Source organism: Aulostomus chinensis, unplaced genomic scaffold (genome assembly GCF_037954235.1).
Source record: "Aulostomus chinensis isolate RoL2024-O1b breed Wild unplaced genomic scaffold, RoL_Achi_v1.0 HiC_scaffold_118, whole genome shotgun sequence".
Classification (NCBI taxonomy): domain Eukaryota; kingdom Metazoa; phylum Chordata; class Actinopteri; order Syngnathiformes; family Aulostomidae; genus Aulostomus; species Aulostomus chinensis.
The window spans coordinates 821-18,656 of NW_028234260.1; the positions used below are offsets into that span (position 1 = coordinate 821).

The window sequence follows — 17,836 nt, forward strand, 5'->3', positions numbered from 1 at the left end:
TGTCACAAAAGGATTTCCAGAAACCAGGATGAATAAAGTTTATCTTATTTTATTATAATATTTGTTCAATTTGAATTGAAAAATAACTAATTGGTGTTTTGGTGCTGAGGCTTTTTTTAAATTACAGGAAGCTATTATTTGAATTTCCATGACTGCACAACATGAAAGACATGAAGGGGTGACGTCATTGTGATTGACAGCATAAAGCCGTCCAGTCACTTGATCAGTTAGTTGGTTCCTGGACTCCAGACAGCAACCTGCTGTCTCTTGGTCAAGAATCAGCTTCATTAAACACTTGAGACATCAACACAACACCCTTTTACCAGCAGCTGTCATTTGGTGAGTTCAGTAAATCTTCAACATCTAGTAGTAAACTATGTGATGGGTTTTCTTCGGGGGGGAGGGGGGGGGATAGATTGTTGGTTTAGCAGCACTCCCCACTAGCATGTCCGCTAGCGTTAGCAAGCCTCACTGCTAGCAAGCTATCGGTCTCTTTTACTGCGGTGGCTGTGAATAATTTACTTTAATTTCATTAAAAACTGTAGCTTTAAAGTTGAGAACTCTAATTGTTAACTTTTGAAAAAAATGTCATCGGAGATCTGTGTTTTATTCTTCCTGTGGGTCGAATGTATCCGCATTTTAAAAATCAAGAAATGAGAAAAATGCATGTAAAGAAACATACTGTGGTATCATTTCTGACATAAATCTTGGTGTATGAATAGTACCAACACAGTTTTTCTCTTCATATGAGTGTATTATTTTCATTTGTGTGTTTGTTAATTTCGCTAGCACCCCCCACTAGCGCGCCTTGTTAGCGTTAGCATGCCGCTCAGCTAGCAACCGACTGATGGTTTCTTTCGAGGTTTTTCTCTGAATAATTCACTTTAATTTCATCAACAATTATCTGACAGACCATTTTCAATGTAACATTGTCCTGCTTTGAGGTTTTGTTAGGTTAAAAACACATGAATGCTTCAGTCAGTCTGTCTGGATGTCTGTTGATGTTTGATGTCAAAAGTCAAGGTCACTGACAGTCCCACTTGCTGACACAACCACTATATTGTTCCTCCATTGGAGGTTTTTAAGGTTGAAGCAAGTTTTGATTGACTGACCCTGACACAGGTCTTTCAGTAACATGGCTTTCTGACGGTCGAGACTTTGTTGTACATCTGCTGCTTCAAAGTGAAAAGTCAGAGAGACCAACCAGAAATGAACATTTCAGGGATTTATAAAGACTCTAATGTTATATTTTTTTGTTTTCTCAACAGAATATTCCATCATGGGAGAACTGAACCCCGGTTTCAGACTGGGGGATATCATTTTTACAGAATCCTCTGTGTACACTGTGGAGAAAATCTTGGGGGCTGGCGCTTTTGGGGAAGTTGCCGAATGTTGGAGGAGCGACACCGACAAAATGGTCGCGATAAAACGGATCCGGGACAAACAGAACATCCTGGCAGCAAAAGAGGAGGTGAAGTCAAGTTTCCTTGAACAGTATTTAACTTCCATGGCTCTAAAAATCCACCACATTCCAATCCAGGTTGTTTTTTCTCTCTCTCTCTGATACCTTTGACAGGAGAAGATGCTGAGATTATTGATGAGCAACAACGGCAATAATTTCAACATTGTTGGATGGAACGGGTCGTTCATCCATGAAGGAGCGTTCTGCATGGAGTTTGAGAGACTGGACATCAGCCTCTTTGAATTCCTGGGGCGGCGCCGGGCTCTCTCACTCAGAGAGATCAGCCCCATCCTCCATCAGGTTTGTTTCCACAGTTTTTAGCTGAACTTACCAACTAAGGTGGGAAAATAGAAGAGAAAAGTTTTCATTTTAAAAACTAAATGTCCACATGTATTTTGCTGAGTATGAAGCCAAATGATTCCATCAGGGAGAGAATAAATTGGTGGATTCTAATCAATGGAAGTAGATGCTAAAATTGACTCAGTCATTATTTGCTGTGTGAAACTGCAGGTGTTGGGTTGTCCTGCATCACTTCATTTGTGTTCTCTCATTAAAAACTACAATCACGCTAGGCTTCGTTGTCAACTGCCAAAATATGTTTTAAATACACAATGTCACATTTACCACTGTGTAAAAATGATTCTCTGTCACATGTTGATGACGTTCCACTGCAGTGAAGCTGACTTAAAGATTTCTATTTTTTATGGTTTCAGCTCGCAACGGCGCTCCTTTTTCTGCGGAGCCAGAGAATTGTCCATGCCGACATGAAACCAGAGAACATCATGATGGTGGACCATGTCAGGCAGCCGCTCAAAGTCAAGCTCATTGACTTTGGGTTGGCGTTCCAGGTCTCAGCTAGCCGCATCGGCGCGGAGCTGCAGACGTTGTGGTACAGGTTCGTAACAGAGACACTGGAACCTCCATTTTCTTCTGTCAGTGGTGAGAACAGAAGTAATGTTGTGGTTCTCTTCTTCTCGTCAGAGCTCCTGAGATCCTCCTTGGAGCCCCGTTTAACGAGGCCATCGATGTGTGGTCTCTGGGGTGCATTGCTGCAGAGCTGCTGACTGGGATCCCACTCTTCCCTGGGCACAGTGAGGCTGAAATGGTCAGTATGGTGCAGTGCTACTCTTGGAAATTCACAACAAGCAATGGTGACTTAAAGAGGAGTAGTGAGCGAGAGATGTGTCACTTATTTCAAGTATTCTTTTGTGTAAAGCAACAAATGGAGGTAAAACCTGGTGCTCTCATTGTGTCCTTCCTTCAGATGGAGTACATTCTGAGGACAGTGGGGCAGCCACCCGACAGCGTCCTCCACCTCGGCCTCTACACCCTCTTCTATTTTTATGCCCAGGGTGAGGAAGGAGTCTTTAAGCAGTGGACAGCAAAGGTAATTCCAGCAACTGAGAAGGACTTCATCCCTCCATGAGTTCCTTCAGTCTGTCAGCCTACATTTAGCTCTCATGTGCTCACTGAAAAATGTCTTTTCTGTAGCCACACGTGGAGGTTCCTGACCCCATGAGGACCCTGATGGATGTGGTTATGGTGGGCTGCAACAGAACACGAGAACATGCAACACGACCGTCTCTGAGTTCCTAACCTTTTCGTTTTATTCTGATGCCACACAGATGTTCTTGGAGGGCCAGGACCTGGATGACCTGGCAGACTTCCTGGACCTGCTCAGTCAGATGCTGGAGGTGGATCCTGAACGCCGCATCACGCCGGACCAAATCCTCCAGCATCCATTTCTAACAGGAAGCCACCAAGTAGGCCCCATCACCAGCAGCCCAGCGCACCACTTTGATAGGTCCGTGTTCATCAGTGCTGATGTGAAGGTGTTGGACTGTTGTCTTTCAGGCTTGAATCCTGCTTGGACCAAATGGCTTCCACTCAGGCAACGGTGAGGAGGACTCCTGGTCTATCCAGGTGAGTTCAGCTGCTTTCACGTGTCATCCTGGGGTTAACTGGCTAAGCTGATTAGCCTAGCATTAGCATCCAGCTTAGCACTTGATTTAAAAGAAATGTCTTTTGCTAGAAAAAGAATAAATACTTTTGTGCATCTTGACTTAACATTTCAGTTTGAAAGATGCTTTTGTTGGATGAAGAAGAGTTATTTTACTGCATTATATTGTTAAAATACCTTTTGTGTCAAAGCTATTTCCATGTTTGATTGTAGGCTAAATAGGTCATGCTAATTAGCCTAGCATTAACAACTTGCTTTGTCATTTCAGTGTGAAAAATCCTTTGTGTTGAGCGAAGCATGGACGCACTTTCCTGCATCATCTTCTCCTACCAGCTCAGGGAGAGGGAAGGTAAGAGGGCGGGAATCATTTTCTCTCATGAGGTTTCGTTTCCTGCATCACAACAGCATTTAGAAGTAGAACATGAATTGGCTCAGTTACAGAACGTGACCTGCAGTCTTTGCAGGATTCAGCTCTATTCCATGGAACCAGTATGATCAGTATTACCAGTTTTATCAGTTTATGATACTTCTGGTCATTTGGAATTTTAATTCTACCGTATTTTGCCACTCGTCGACGTCGTATAGTAATTGTAGTCTGTTAGCCGTCGGTTTTTTAGTGGTGTGAATGTAAATTATGCTGCCAGTCTCACTCTGTACAGGAGAGGTCCTGCTGTACTTTGTGCTAAGACCAACATTCCACCTTACAGATCCATTTCTTCCTCACCTGTTTTGGAGGAGAAATAGATCAGTATTTGTCACTTTGGTCTCTACTGCGTTTTTTTGGGGGGTAAAGTCAGGCGGTGTAACAGAGACGTTTCTTTTCTGCGCCCATCAAGACACCGAGGTTTCTCCAACACCTGAGGTCCCCTGGTTCTACTGGTTCAATGTGAATAGGACTTTCAAAGCTCATTGTAGTCAGGATGCCACAAAATGCAATGCTGGCTCTCATATGCTGTTGCTCATGCAGGTTTTGCTTTCCCTTTCATGTAGCATCAAAAAGCAAAAAGGCACTGGTAATGGTACTCCTGGTTTACTGGGACGGGGTTCGATTCCCTGCGGTGTCTTGCTGATTGATTGGCTATTTCCTGAGAGGTGATGTCACTTCCACTCTTTACTCTGTTTCAATGGTCATGAAGGGATGTGTGACACCTACATTTAGTGATATCTCTCCTTGACATGGACGTGGTTCCACTTGGTTCTTTGCTTTCAGCTTCGTAGACTTGTGGTAAGAAACGCCTCGTATTAATACAAGAAAAAGAGGAGAACTAGAACGCCACGAGCAGTGATGACCAGGCCCTTGCTGTCGTGGTACTGACCTGTAGATGTCGTCAGGCTGGGACTTTTATCAAACGTGAAGGTTGAAACCGATGCCTGCCACAAGTTCAATGCCATTGATCACCAAAAAACAGAAGAAACAGTACAAGGCCTTAAGTCATCATCATGTTGCCTTGACATCTTGCCAACAAGCTTTCAAAAAAATGTCTATAGCTGCCTGGCGACTGACTTATTGCATTGCCTTTATGTTTCCTATTGCCTTTAACTGCTGCTAAAGTACTGCACTTTTATTGACTGGTAGCCCTATTTCCAATTTTTTCCTTATTTTGTTTAACTTTACGGGTAACAATCCTGTAACTCAAGAAGCCTGTTGGAACGTTAGGCTCTGATATGATGTTGATTGATTTTATATTATTTTATTCTTCAATTCTTCATTTTATTGAATTTTACTGTGAACAATCCTGTAACTCAAGAAGCCTGTTGGAACTTTAGGCTCTGATATGATGTTGATGTCCTGCTATTTCACCTGTGCTATGCATTTGCTCTTCCTGCTTGTGTTAAACATGACCTTTGTAAAGCACTCTGACTCTCCCTCGTGCATGAAATGTGCGATATAAATAAATCTGACTTGACTTGACTTTCATATTTTAGTATATTTTTCACATTTTTTAAAATAAACATTTTTCATTTCCTCCAGTCCTGCCTGCTTTCCTCCATCTTTGTATTTGGGTCCAGCTCAACCATTGACTTAACAACCCCAGTTCATCGGTGTTAAACACACGTCAGCCAGTGGCATTGTCAAAAAAATCATGGTGGACAGAGTGTTTGTAAAGGTGTTAAAAAATGAGAATTTTAAAAAAAGAAAAGAAAAGAAGAAATGCATGTTAACAATCTTTCTGTATATTATGTGTGATGTATGTGAGAAAAATGATGTTCCTGTCAGTCCTGGATACGTATGAACGTCTACATGTACTAGCAGGTTCATTTATTAATGTTACCGACTGCTTTATTTCCATTCATGCAGGAATAACTGCACTACATCAGATCTTTTTAGGCCTGGGTGAAACGTCCAAGATGTCAAATTTATTGAGTTTGTCCTCTGTTACATTTCAACTGGGAAAGTTAGATTTGAACTACGATGATACTGTTGTATGGTTTGTTTGTTTTTTTGTCTCTGAATGTCTCCAGTAGCTTATTGGGCTGATTTCCATTCACAAAAACTGGCAGCTTGAAGAATGTCTAGGACTGAAGTGTCAAGATACTATTGAGGGTTGGACAGTGTGTGGGAATCTTTTTGTTACAGAGAAGAATTATATTGGATTCATATGTAAAATCTGAAAAATAGCAGTTATGTATATACTTAGGCTACTTATTTTGTATTTTTATACATTTTGGACATATATGTTTGAACTTTTGTACTTATCTCATTCAAGATTGATTAATGATGGACTTTTTTCTGTCACCCCCCCCCCCCCCATGCTGCTGTCACAAAAGGATTTCCAGAAACCAGGATGAATAAAGTTTATCTTATTTTATTATAATATTTGTTCAATTTGAATTGAAAAATAACTAATTGGTGTTTTGGTGCTGAGGCTTTTTTTAAATTACAGGAAGCTATTATTTGAATTTCCATGACTGCACAACATGAAAGACATGAAGGGGTGACGTCATTGTGATTGACAGCATAAAGCCGTCCAGTCACTTGATCAGTTAGTTGGTTCCTGGACTCCAGACAGCAACCTGCTGTCTCTTGGTCAAGAATCAGCTTCATTAAACACTTGAGACATCAACACAACACCCTTTTACCAGCAGCTGTCATTTGGTGAGTTCAGTAAATCTTCAACATCTAGTAGTAAACTATGTGATGGGTTTTCTTCGGGGGGGAGGGGGGGGGATAGATTGTTGGTTTAGCAGCACTCCCCACTAGCATGTCCGCTAGCGTTAGCAAGCCTCACTGCTAGCAAGCTACCGGTCTCTTTTACTGCGGTGGCTGTGAATAATTTACTTTAATTTCATTAAAAACTGTAGCTTTAAAGTTGAGAACTCTAATTGTTAACTTTTGAAAAAAATGTCATCGGAGATCTGTGTTTTATTCTTCCTGTGGGTCGAATGTATCCGCATTTTAAAAATCAAGAAATGAGAAAAATGCATGTAAAGAAACATACTGTGGTATCATTTCTGACATAAATCTTGGTGTATGAATAGTACCAACACAGTTTTTCTCTTCATATGAGTGTATTATTTTCATTTGTGTGTTTGTTAATTTCGCTAGCACCCCCCACTAGCGCGCCTTGTTAGCGTTAGCATGCCGCTCAGCTAGCAACCGACTGATGGTTTCTTTCGAGGTTTTTCTCTGAATAATTCACTTTAATTTCATCAACAATTATCTGACAGACCATTTTCAATGTAACATTGTCCTGCTTTGAGGTTTTGTTAGGTTAAAAACACATGAATGCTTCAGTCAGTCTGTCTGGATGTCTGTTGATGTTTGATGTCAAAAGTCAAGGTCACTGACAGTCCCACTTGCTGACACAACCACTATATTGTTCCTCCATTGGAGGTTTTTAAGGTTGAAGCAAGTTTTGATTGACTGACCCTGACACAGGTCTTTCAGTAACATGGCTTTCTGACGGTCGAGACTTTGTTGTACATCTGCTGCTTCAAAGTGAAAAGTCAGAGAGACCAACCAGAAATGAACATTTCAGGGATTTATAAAGACTCTAATGTTATATTTTTTTGTTTTCTCAACAGAATATTCCATCATGGGAGAACTGAACCCCGGTTTCAGACTGGGGGATATCATTTTTACAGAATCCTCTGTGTACACTGTGGAGAAAATCTTGGGGGCTGGCGCTTTTGGGGAAGTTGCCGAATGTTGGAGGAGCGACACCGACAAAATGGTCGCGATAAAACGGATCCGGGACAAACAGAACATCCTGGCAGCAAAAGAGGAGGTGAAGTCAAGTTTCCTTGAACAGTATTTAACTTCCATGGCTCTAAAAATCCACCACATTCCAATCCAGGTTGTTTTTTCTCTCTCTCTCTGATACCTTTGACAGGAGAAGATGCTGAGATTATTGATGAGCAACAACGGCAATAATTTCAACATTGTTGGATGGAACGGGTCGTTCATCCATGAAGGAGCGTTCTGCATGGAGTTTGAGAGACTGGACATCAGCCTCTTTGAATTCCTGGGGCGGCGCCGGGCTCTCTCACTCAGAGAGATCAGCCCCATCCTCCATCAGGTTTGTTTCCACAGTTTTTAGCTGAACTTACCAACTAAGGTGGGAAAATAGAAGAGAAAAGTTTTCATTTTAAAAACTAAATGTCCACATGTATTTTGCTGAGTATGAAGCCAAATGATTCCATCAGGGAGAGAATAAATTGGTGGATTCTAATCAATGGAAGTAGATGCTAAAATTGACTCAGTCATTATTTGCTGTGTGAAACTGCAGGTGTTGGGTTGTCCTGCATCACTTCATTTGTGTTCTCTCATTAAAAACTACAATCACGCTAGGCTTCGTTGTCAACTGCCAAAATATGTTTTAAATACACAATGTCACATTTACCACTGTGTAAAAATGATTCTCTGTCACATGTTGATGACGTTCCACTGCAGTGAAGCTGACTTAAAGATTTCTATTTTTTATGGTTTCAGCTCGCAACGGCGCTCCTTTTTCTGCGGAGCCAGAGAATTGTCCATGCCGACATGAAACCAGAGAACATCATGATGGTGGACCATGTCAGGCAGCCGCTCAAAGTCAAGCTCATTGACTTTGGGTTGGCGTTCCAGGTCTCAGCTAGCCGCATCGGCGCGGAGCTGCAGACGTTGTGGTACAGGTTCGTAACAGAGACACTGGAACCTCCATTTTCTTCTGTCAGTGGTGAGAACAGAAGTAATGTTGTGGTTCTCTTCTTCTCGTCAGAGCTCCTGAGATCCTCCTTGGAGCCCCGTTTAACGAGGCCATCGATGTGTGGTCTCTGGGGTGCATTGCTGCAGAGCTGCTGACTGGGATCCCACTCTTCCCTGGGCACAGTGAGGCTGAAATGGTCAGTATGGTGCAGTGCTACTCTTGGAAATTCACAACAAGCAATGGTGACTTAAAGAGGAGTAGTGAGCGAGAGATGTGTCACTTATTTCAAGTATTCTTTTGTGTAAAGCAACAAATGGAGGTAAAACCTGGTGCTCTCATTGTGTCCTTCCTTCAGATGGAGTACATTCTGAGGACAGTGGGGCAGCCACCCGACAGCGTCCTCCACCTCGGCCTCTACACCCTCTTCTATTTTTATGCCCAGGGTGAGGAAGGAGTCTTTAAGCAGTGGACAGCAAAGGTAATTCCAGCAACTGAGAAGGACTTCATCCCTCCATGAGTTCCTTCAGTCTGTCAGCCTACATTTAGCTCTCATGTGCTCACTGAAAAATGTCTTTTCTGTAGCCACACGTGGAGGTTCCTGACCCCATGAGGACCCTGATGGATGTGGTTATGGTGGGCTGCAACAGAACACGAGAACATGCAACACGACCGTCTCTGAGTTCCTAACCTTTTCGTTTTATTCTGATGCCACACAGATGTTCTTGGAGGGCCAGGACCTGGATGACCTGGCAGACTTCCTGGACCTGCTCAGTCAGATGCTGGAGGTGGATCCTGAACGCCGCATCACGCCGGACCAAATCCTCCAGCATCCATTTCTAACAGGAAGCCACCAAGTAGGCCCCATCACCAGCAGCCCAGCGCACCACTTTGATAGGTCCGTGTTCATCAGTGCTGATGTGAAGGTGTTGGACTGTTGTCTTTCAGGCTTGAATCCTGCTTGGACCAAATGGCTTCCACTCAGGCAACGGTGAGGAGGACTCCTGGTCTATCCAGGTGAGTTCAGCTGCTTTCACGTGTCATCCTGGGGTTAACTGGCTAAGCTGATTAGCCTAGCATTAGCATCCAGCTTAGCACTTGATTTAAAAGAAATGTCTTTTGCTAGAAAAAGAATAAATACTTTTGTGCATCTTGACTTAACATTTCAGTTTGAAAGATGCTTTTGTTGGATGAAGAAGAGTTATTTTACTGCATTATATTGTTAAAATACCTTTTGTGTCAAAGCTATTTCCATGTTTGATTGTAGGCTAAATAGGTCATGCTAATTAGCCTAGCATTAACAACTTGCTTTGTCATTTCAGTGTGAAAAATCCTTTGTGTTGAGCGAAGCATGGACGCACTTTCCTGCATCATCTTCTCCTACCAGCTCAGGGAGAGGGAAGGTAAGAGGGCGGGAATCATTTTCTCTCATGAGGTTTCGTTTCCTGCATCACAACAGCATTTAGAAGTAGAACATGAATTGGCTCAGTTACAGAACGTGACCTGCAGTCTTTGCAGGATTCAGCTCTATTCCATGGAACCAGTATGATCAGTATTACCAGTTTTATCAGTTTATGATACTTCTGGTCATTTGGAATTTTAATTCTACCGTATTTTGCCACTCGTCGACGTCGTATAGTAATTGTAGTCTGTTAGCCGTCGGTTTTTTAGTGGTGTGAATGTAAATTATGCTGCCAGTCTCACTCTGTACAGGAGAGGTCCTGCTGTACTTTGTGCTAAGACCAACATTCCACCTTACAGATCCATTTCTTCCTCACCTGTTTTGGAGGAGAAATAGATCAGTATTTGTCACTTTGGTCTCTACTGCGTTTTTTTGGGGGGTAAAGTCAGGCGGTGTAACAGAGACGTTTCTTTTCTGCGCCCATCAAGACACCGAGGTTTCTCCAACACCTGAGGTCCCCTGGTTCTACTGGTTCAATGTGAATAGGACTTTCAAAGCTCATTGTAGTCAGGATGCCACAAAATGCAATGCTGGCTCTCATATGCTGTTGCTCATGCAGGTTTTGCTTTCCCTTTCATGTAGCATCAAAAAGCAAAAAGGCACTGGTAATGGTACTCCTGGTTTACTGGGACGGGGTTCGATTCCCTGCGGTGTCTTGCTGATTGATTGGCTATTTCCTGAGAGGTGATGTCACTTCCACTCTTTACTCTGTTTCAATGGTCATGAAGGGATGTGTGACACCTACATTTAGTGATATCTCTCCTTGACATGGACGTGGTTCCACTTGGTTCTTTGCTTTCAGCTTCGTAGACTTGTGGTAAGAAACGCCTCGTATTAATACAAGAAAAAGAGGAGAACTAGAACGCCACGAGCAGTGATGACCAGGCCCTTGCTGTCGTGGTACTGACCTGTAGATGTCGTCAGGCTGGGACTTTTATCAAACGTGAAGGTTGAAACCGATGCCTGCCACAAGTTCAATGCCATTGATCACCAAAAAACAGAAGAAACAGTACAAGGCCTTAAGTCATCATCATGTTGCCTTGACATCTTGCCAACAAGCTTTCAAAAAAATGTCTATAGCTGCCTGGCGACTGACTTATTGCATTGCCTTTATGTTTCCTATTGCCTTTAACTGCTGCTAAAGTACTGCACTTTTATTGACTGGTAGCCCTATTTCCAATTTTTTCCTTATTTTGTTTAACTTTACGGGTAACAATCCTGTAACTCAAGAAGCCTGTTGGAACGTTAGGCTCTGATATGATGTTGATTGATTTTATATTATTTTATTCTTCAATTCTTCATTTTATTGAATTTTACTGTGAACAATCCTGTAACTCAAGAAGCCTGTTGGAACTTTAGGCTCTGATATGATGTTGATGTCCTGCTATTTCACCTGTGCTATGCATTTGCTCTTCCTGCTTGTGTTAAACATGACCTTTGTAAAGCACTCTGACTCTCCCTCGTGCATGAAATGTGCGATATAAATAAATCTGACTTGACTTGACTTTCATATTTTAGTATATTTTTCACATTTTTTAAAATAAACATTTTTCATTTCCTCCAGTCCTGCCTGCTTTCCTCCATCTTTGTATTTGGGTCCAGCTCAACCATTGACTTAACAACCCCAGTTCATCGGTGTTAAACACACGTCAGCCAGTGGCATTGTCAAAAAAATCATGGTGGACAGAGTGTTTGTAAAGGTGTTAAAAAATGAGAATTTTAAAAAAAGAAAAGAAAAGAAGAAATGCATGTTAACAATCTTTCTGTATATTATGTGTGATGTATGTGAGAAAAATGATGTTCCTGTCAGTCCTGGATACGTATGAACGTCTACATGTACTAGCAGGTTCATTTATTAATGTTACCGACTGCTTTATTTCCATTCATGCAGGAATAACTGCACTACATCAGATCTTTTTAGGCCTGGGTGAAACGTCCAAGATGTCAAATTTATTGAGTTTGTCCTCTGTTACATTTCAACTGGGAAAGTTAGATTTGAACTACGATGATACTGTTGTATGGTTTGTTTGTTTTTTTGTCTCTGAATGTCTCCAGTAGCTTATTGGGCTGATTTCCATTCACAAAAACTGGCAGCTTGAAGAATGTCTAGGACTGAAGTGTCAAGATACTATTGAGGGTTGGACAGTGTGTGGGAATCTTTTTGTTACAGAGAAGAATTATATTGGATTCATATGTAAAATCTGAAAAATAGCAGTTATGTATATACTTAGGCTACTTATTTTGTATTTTTATACATTTTGGACATATATGTTTGAACTTTTGTACTTATCTCATTCAAGATTGATTAATGATGGACTTTTTTCTGTCACCCCCCCCCCCCCCCATGCTGCTGTCACAAAAGGATTTCCAGAAACCAGGATGAATAAAGTTTATCTTATTTTATTATAATATTTGTTCAATTTGAATTGAAAAATAACTAATTGGTGTTTTGGTGCTGAGGCTTTTTTTAAATTACAGGAAGCTATTATTTGAATTTCCATGACTGCACAACATGAAAGACATGAAGGGGTGACGTCATTGTGATTGACAGCATAAAGCCGTCCAGTCACTTGATCAGTTAGTTGGTTCCTGGACTCCAGACAGCAACCTGCTGTCTCTTGGTCAAGAATCAGCTTCATTAAACACTTGAGACATCAACACAACACCCTTTTACCAGCAGCTGTCATTTGGTGAGTTCAGTAAATCTTCAACATCTAGTAGTAAACTATGTGATGGGTTTTCTTCGGGGGGGAGGGGGGGGGATAGATTGTTGGTTTAGCAGCACTCCCCACTAGCATGTCCGCTAGCGTTAGCAAGCCTCACTGCTAGCAAGCTACCGGTCTCTTTTACTGCGGTGGCTGTGAATAATTTACTTTAATTTCATTAAAAACTGTAGCTTTAAAGTTGAGAACTCTAATTGTTAACTTTTGAAAAAAATGTCATCGGAGATCTGTGTTTTATTCTTCCTGTGGGTCGAATGTATCCGCATTTTAAAAATCAAGAAATGAGAAAAATGCATGTAAAGAAACATACTGTGGTATCATTTCTGACATAAATCTTGGTGTATGAATAGTACCAACACAGTTTTTCTCTTCATATGAGTGTATTATTTTCATTTGTGTGTTTGTTAATTTCGCTAGCACCCCCCACTAGCGCGCCTTGTTAGCGTTAGCATGCCGCTCAGCTAGCAACCGACTGATGGTTTCTTTCGAGGTTTTTCTCTGAATAATTCACTTTAATTTCATCAACAATTATCTGACAGACCATTTTCAATGTAACATTGTCCTGCTTTGAGGTTTTGTTAGGTTAAAAACACATGAATGCTTCAGTCAGCCTGTCTGGATGTCTGTTGATGTTTGATGTCAAAAGTCAAGGTCACTGACAGTCCCACTTGCTGACACAACCACTATATTGTTCCTCCATTGGAGGTTTTTAAGGTTGAAGCAAGTTTTGATTGACTGACCCTGACACAGGTCTTTCAGTAACATGGCTTTCTGACGGTCGAGACTTTGTTGTACATCTGCTGCTTCAAAGTGAAAAGTCAGAGAGACCAACCAGAAATGAACATTTCAGGGATTTATAAAGACTCTAATGTTATATTTTTTTGTTTTCTCAACAGAATATTCCATCATGGGAGAACTGAACCCCGGTTTCAGACTGGGGGATATCATTTTTACAGAATCCTCTGTGTACACTGTGGAGAAAATCTTGGGGGCTGGCGCTTTTGGGGAAGTTGCCGAATGTTGGAGGAGCGACACCGACAAAATGGTCGCGATAAAACGGATCCGGGACAAACAGAACATCCTGGCAGCAAAAGAGGAGGTGAAGTCAAGTTTCCTTGAACAGTATTTAACTTCCATGGCTCTAAAAATCCACCACATTCCAATCCAGGTTGTTTTTTCTCTCTCTCTCTGATACCTTTGACAGGAGAAGATGCTGAGATTATTGATGAGCAACAACGGCAATAATTTCAACATTGTTGGATGGAACGGGTCGTTCATCCATGAAGGAGCGTTCTGCATGGAGTTTGAGAGACTGGACATCAGCCTCTTTGAATTCCTGGGGCGGCGCCGGGCTCTCTCACTCAGAGAGATCAGCCCCATCCTCCATCAGGTTTGTTTCCACAGTTTTTAGCTGAACTTACCAACTAAGGTGGGAAAATAGAAGAGAAAAGTTTTCATTTTAAAAACTAAATGTCCACATGTATTTTGCTGAGTATGAAGCCAAATGATTCCATCAGGGAGAGAATAAATTGGTGGATTCTAATCAATGGAAGTAGATGCTAAAATTGACTCAGTCATTATTTGCTGTGTGAAACTGCAGGTGTTGGGTTGTCCTGCATCACTTCATTTGTGTTCTCTCATTAAAAACTACAATCACGCTAGGCTTCGTTGTCAACTGCCAAAATATGTTTTAAATACACAATGTCACATTTACCACTGTGTAAAAATGATTCTCTGTCACATGTTGATGACGTTCCACTGCAGTGAAGCTGACTTAAAGATTTCTATTTTTTATGGTTTCAGCTCGCAACGGCGCTCCTTTTTCTGCGGAGCCAGAGAATTGTCCATGCCGACATGAAACCAGAGAACATCATGATGGTGGACCATGTCAGGCAGCCGCTCAAAGTCAAGCTCATTGACTTTGGGTTGGCGTTCCAGGTCTCAGCTAGCCGCATCGGCGCGGAGCTGCAGACGTTGTGGTACAGGTTCGTAACAGAGACACTGGAACCTCCATTTTCTTCTGTCAGTGGTGAGAACAGAAGTAATGTTGTGGTTCTCTTCTTCTCGTCAGAGCTCCTGAGATCCTCCTTGGAGCCCCGTTTAACGAGGCCATCGATGTGTGGTCTCTGGGGTGCATTGCTGCAGAGCTGCTGACTGGGATCCCACTCTTCCCTGGGCACAGTGAGGCTGAAATGGTCAGTATGGTGCAGTGCTACTCTTGGAAATTCACAACAAGCAATGGTGACTTAAAGAGGAGTAGTGAGCGAGAGATGTGTCACTTATTTCAAGTATTCTTTTGTGTAAAGCAACAAATGGAGGTAAAACCTGGTGCTCTCATTGTGTCCTTCCTTCAGATGGAGTACATTCTGAGGACAGTGGGGCAGCCACCCGACAGCGTCCTCCACCTCGGCCTCTACACCCTCTTCTATTTTTATGCCCAGGGTGAGGAAGGAGTCTTTAAGCAGTGGACAGCAAAGGTAATTCCAGCAACTGAGAAGGACTTCATCCCTCCATGAGTTCCTTCAGTCTGTCAGCCTACATTTAGCTCTCATGTGCTCACTGAAAAATGTCTTTTCTGTAGCCACACGTGGAGGTTCCTGACCCCATGAGGACCCTGATGGATGTGGTTATGGTGGGCTGCAACAGAACAACACGAGAACATGCAACACAACCGTCTCTGAGTTCCTAACCTTTTCGTTTTATTCTGATGCCACACAGATGTTCTTGGAGGGCCAGGACCTGGATGACCTGGCAGACTTCCTGGACCTGCTCAGTCAGATGCTGGAGGTGGATCCTGAACGCCGCATCACGCCGGACCAAATCCTCCAGCATCCATTTCTAACAGGAAGCCACCAAGTAGGCCCCATCACCAGCAGCCAGCGCACCACTTTGATAGGTCCGTGTTCATCAGTGCTGATGTGAAGGTGTTGGACTGTTGTCTTTCAGGCTTGAATCCTGCTTGGACCAAATGGCTTCCACTCAGGCAACGGTGAGGAGGACTCCTGGTCTATCCAGGTGAGTTCAGCTGCTTTCACGTGTCATCCTGGGGTTAACTGGCTAAGCTGATTAGCCTAGCATTAGCATCCAGCTCAGCACTTGATTTAAAAGAAATGTCTTTTGCTAGAAAAAGAATAAATACTTTTGTGCATCTTGACTTAACATTTCAGTTTGAAAGATGCTTTTGTTGGATGAAGAAGAGTTATTTTACTGCATTATATTGTTAAAATACCTTTTGTGTCAAAGCTATTTCCATGTTTGATTGTAGGCTAAATAGGTCATGCTAATTAGCCTAGCATTAACAACTTGCTTTGTCATTTCAGTGTGAAAAATCCTTTGTGTTGAGCGAAGCATGGACGCACTTTCCTGCATCATCTTCTCCTACCAGCTCAGGGAGAGGGAAGGTAAGAGGCGGGAATCATTTTCTCTCATGAGGTTTCGTTTCCTGCATCACAACAGCATTTAGAAGTAGAACATGAATTGGCTCAGTTACAGAACGTGACCTGCAGTCTTTGCAGGATTCAGCTCTATTCCATGGAACCAGTATGATCAGTATTACCAGTTTTATCAGTTTATGATACTTCTGGTCATTTGGAATTTTAATTCTACCGTATTTTGCCACTCGTCGACGTCGTATAATAATTGTAGTCTGTTAGCCGTCGGTTTTTTAGTGGTGTGAATGTAAATTATGCTCCAGTCTCACTCTGTACAGGAGAGGTCCTTCTGTACTTTGTGCTAAGACCAACATTCCACCTTACAGATCCATTTCTTCCTCACCTGTTTTGGAGGAGAAATAGATCAGTATTTGTCACTTTGGTCTCTACTGCGTTTTTTTTTGGGGTAAAGTCAGGCGGTGTAACAGAGACGTTTCTTTTCTGCGCCCATCAAGACACCGAGGTTTCTCCAACACCTGAGGTCCCCTGGTTCTACTGGTTCAATGTGAATAGGACTTTCAAAGCTCATTGTAGTCAGGATGCCACAAAATGTAATGCTGGCTCTCATATGCTGTTGCTCATGCAGGTTTTGCTTTCCCTTTCATGTAGCATCAAAAAGCAAAAAGGCACTGGTAATGGTACTCCTGGTTTACTGGGACGGGGTTCGATTCCCTGCGGTGTCTTGCTGATTGATTGGCTATTTCCTGAGAGGTGATGTCACTTCCACTCTTTACTCTGTTTCAATGGTCATGAAGGGATGTGTGACACCTACATTTAGTGATATCTCTCCTTGACATGGACGTGGTTCCACTTGGTTCTTTGCTTTCAGCTTCGTAGACTTGTGGTAAGAAACGCCTCGTATTAATACAAGAAAAAGAGGAGAACTAGAACGCCACGAGCAGTGATGACCAGGCCCTTGCTGTCGTGGTACTGACCTGTAGATGTCGTCAGGCTGGGACTTTTATCAAACGTGAAGGTTGAAACCGATGCCTGCCACAAGTTCAATGCCATTGATCACCAAAAAACAGAAGAAACAGTACAAGGCCTTAAGTCATCATCATGTTGCCTTGACATCTTGCCAACAAGCTTTCAAAAAAATGTCTATAGCTGCCTGGCGACTGACTTATTGCATTGCCTTTATGTTTCCTATTGCCTTTAACTGCTGCTAAAGTACTGCACTTTTATTGACTGGTAGCCCTATTTCCAATTTTTTCCTTATTTTGTTTAACTTTACGGGTAACAATCCTGTAACTCAAGAAGCCTGTTGGAACGTTAGGCTCTGATATGATGTTGATTGATTTTATATTATTTTATTCTTCAATTCTTCATTTTATTGAATTTTACTGTGAACAACCCTGTAACTCAAGAAGCCTGTTGGAACTTTAGGCTCTGATATGATGTTGATGTCCTGCTATTTCACCTGTGCTATGCATTTGCTCTTCCTGCTTGTGTTAAACATGACCTTTGTAAAGCACTCTGACTCTCCCTCGTGCATGAAATGTGCGATATAAATAAATCTGACTTGACTTGACTTTCATATTTTAGTATATTTTTCACATTTTTTAAAATAAACATTTTCATTTCCTCCAGTCCTGCCTGCTTTCCTCCATCTTTGTATTTGGGTCCAGCTCAACCATTGACTTAACAACCCCAGTTCATCGGTGTTAAACAC

The 17,836-nt window shown here is 42.1% G+C and overlaps 3 protein-coding genes and 1 long non-coding RNA gene across 4 annotated transcripts; all 4 read left to right on the top strand.

Annotated features, from left to right (window-relative positions):
- Positions 1-218: 218 nt before the first annotated feature.
- Positions 219-3,950, top strand: LOC147238235 (homeodomain-interacting protein kinase 1-like). The gene is made up of 10 exons (XM_086198278.1): positions 219-339; positions 1,269-1,471; positions 1,577-1,762; positions 2,176-2,357; positions 2,444-2,567; positions 2,727-2,849; positions 2,954-3,004; positions 3,088-3,225; positions 3,317-3,385; positions 3,691-3,950. Exons 2-9 carry the CDS (start codon positions 1,280-1,282, stop codon positions 3,320-3,322), a joined length of 1,002 nt encoding a protein of 333 aa, XP_086054404.1. The 5' UTR covers positions 219-339; positions 1,269-1,279; the 3' UTR covers positions 3,323-3,385; positions 3,691-3,950.
- Positions 3,951-6,398: 2,448 nt separating this feature from the next.
- On the top strand, positions 6,399-10,130 carry LOC147238236 (homeodomain-interacting protein kinase 1-like). The gene is made up of 10 exons (XM_086198277.1): positions 6,399-6,519; positions 7,449-7,651; positions 7,757-7,942; positions 8,356-8,537; positions 8,624-8,747; positions 8,907-9,029; positions 9,134-9,184; positions 9,268-9,405; positions 9,497-9,565; positions 9,871-10,130. The coding sequence occupies exons 2-9, from the start codon at positions 7,460-7,462 to the stop codon at positions 9,500-9,502; spliced, it is 1,002 nt and encodes a 333-aa protein (XP_086054403.1). The 5' UTR covers positions 6,399-6,519; positions 7,449-7,459; the 3' UTR covers positions 9,503-9,565; positions 9,871-10,130.
- A 2,449-nt stretch (positions 10,131-12,579) lies between these two features.
- LOC147238237 (homeodomain-interacting protein kinase 1-like) lies at positions 12,580-15,422 on the top strand. Its single transcript, XM_086198282.1, has 7 exons — positions 12,580-12,700; positions 13,630-13,832; positions 13,938-14,123; positions 14,537-14,718; positions 14,805-14,928; positions 15,088-15,210; positions 15,315-15,422. The coding sequence occupies exons 2-7, from the start codon at positions 13,641-13,643 to the stop codon at positions 15,420-15,422; spliced, it is 915 nt and encodes a 304-aa protein (XP_086054408.1). The 5' UTR covers positions 12,580-12,700; positions 13,630-13,640.
- A 57-nt stretch (positions 15,423-15,479) lies between these two features.
- On the top strand, positions 15,480-16,115 carry LOC147238238 (uncharacterized). Its single transcript, XR_015111950.1, has 3 exons — positions 15,480-15,589; positions 15,680-15,748; positions 16,054-16,115. It is a non-coding gene; the product is annotated as an uncharacterized LOC147238238 (long non-coding RNA).
- The last annotated feature ends 1,721 nt before the right edge of the window (positions 16,116-17,836 follow it).

Bases quoted from the DNA above. Each gene is read 5' to 3' on its own strand.
- LOC147238237 (XM_086198282.1), top strand. From the start codon at position 13,641: ATGGGAGAACTGAACCCCGGTTTCAGACTGGGGGATATCATTTTTACA. The intron at 14,124-14,536 runs GTTTGTTTCCAC...TTATGGTTTCAG, and splicing joins TCAGCCCCATCCTCCATCAG to CTCGCAACGGCGCTCCTTTT. The intron at 14,929-15,087 runs GTCAGTATGGTG...TCCTTCCTTCAG, and splicing joins GGCACAGTGAGGCTGAAATG to ATGGAGTACATTCTGAGGAC.
- LOC147238235 (XM_086198278.1), top strand. From the start codon at position 1,280: ATGGGAGAACTGAACCCCGGTTTCAGACTGGGGGATATCATTTTTACA. The intron at 1,472-1,576 runs GTGAAGTCAAGT...TACCTTTGACAG, and splicing joins TCCTGGCAGCAAAAGAGGAG to GAGAAGATGCTGAGATTATT. The intron at 3,005-3,087 runs GTGGGCTGCAAC...GATGCCACACAG, and splicing joins CCCTGATGGATGTGGTTATG to ATGTTCTTGGAGGGCCAGGA.
- LOC147238236 (XM_086198277.1), top strand. From the start codon at position 7,460: ATGGGAGAACTGAACCCCGGTTTCAGACTGGGGGATATCATTTTTACA. The intron at 7,943-8,355 runs GTTTGTTTCCAC...TTATGGTTTCAG, and splicing joins TCAGCCCCATCCTCCATCAG to CTCGCAACGGCGCTCCTTTT. The intron at 8,748-8,906 runs GTCAGTATGGTG...TCCTTCCTTCAG, and splicing joins GGCACAGTGAGGCTGAAATG to ATGGAGTACATTCTGAGGAC.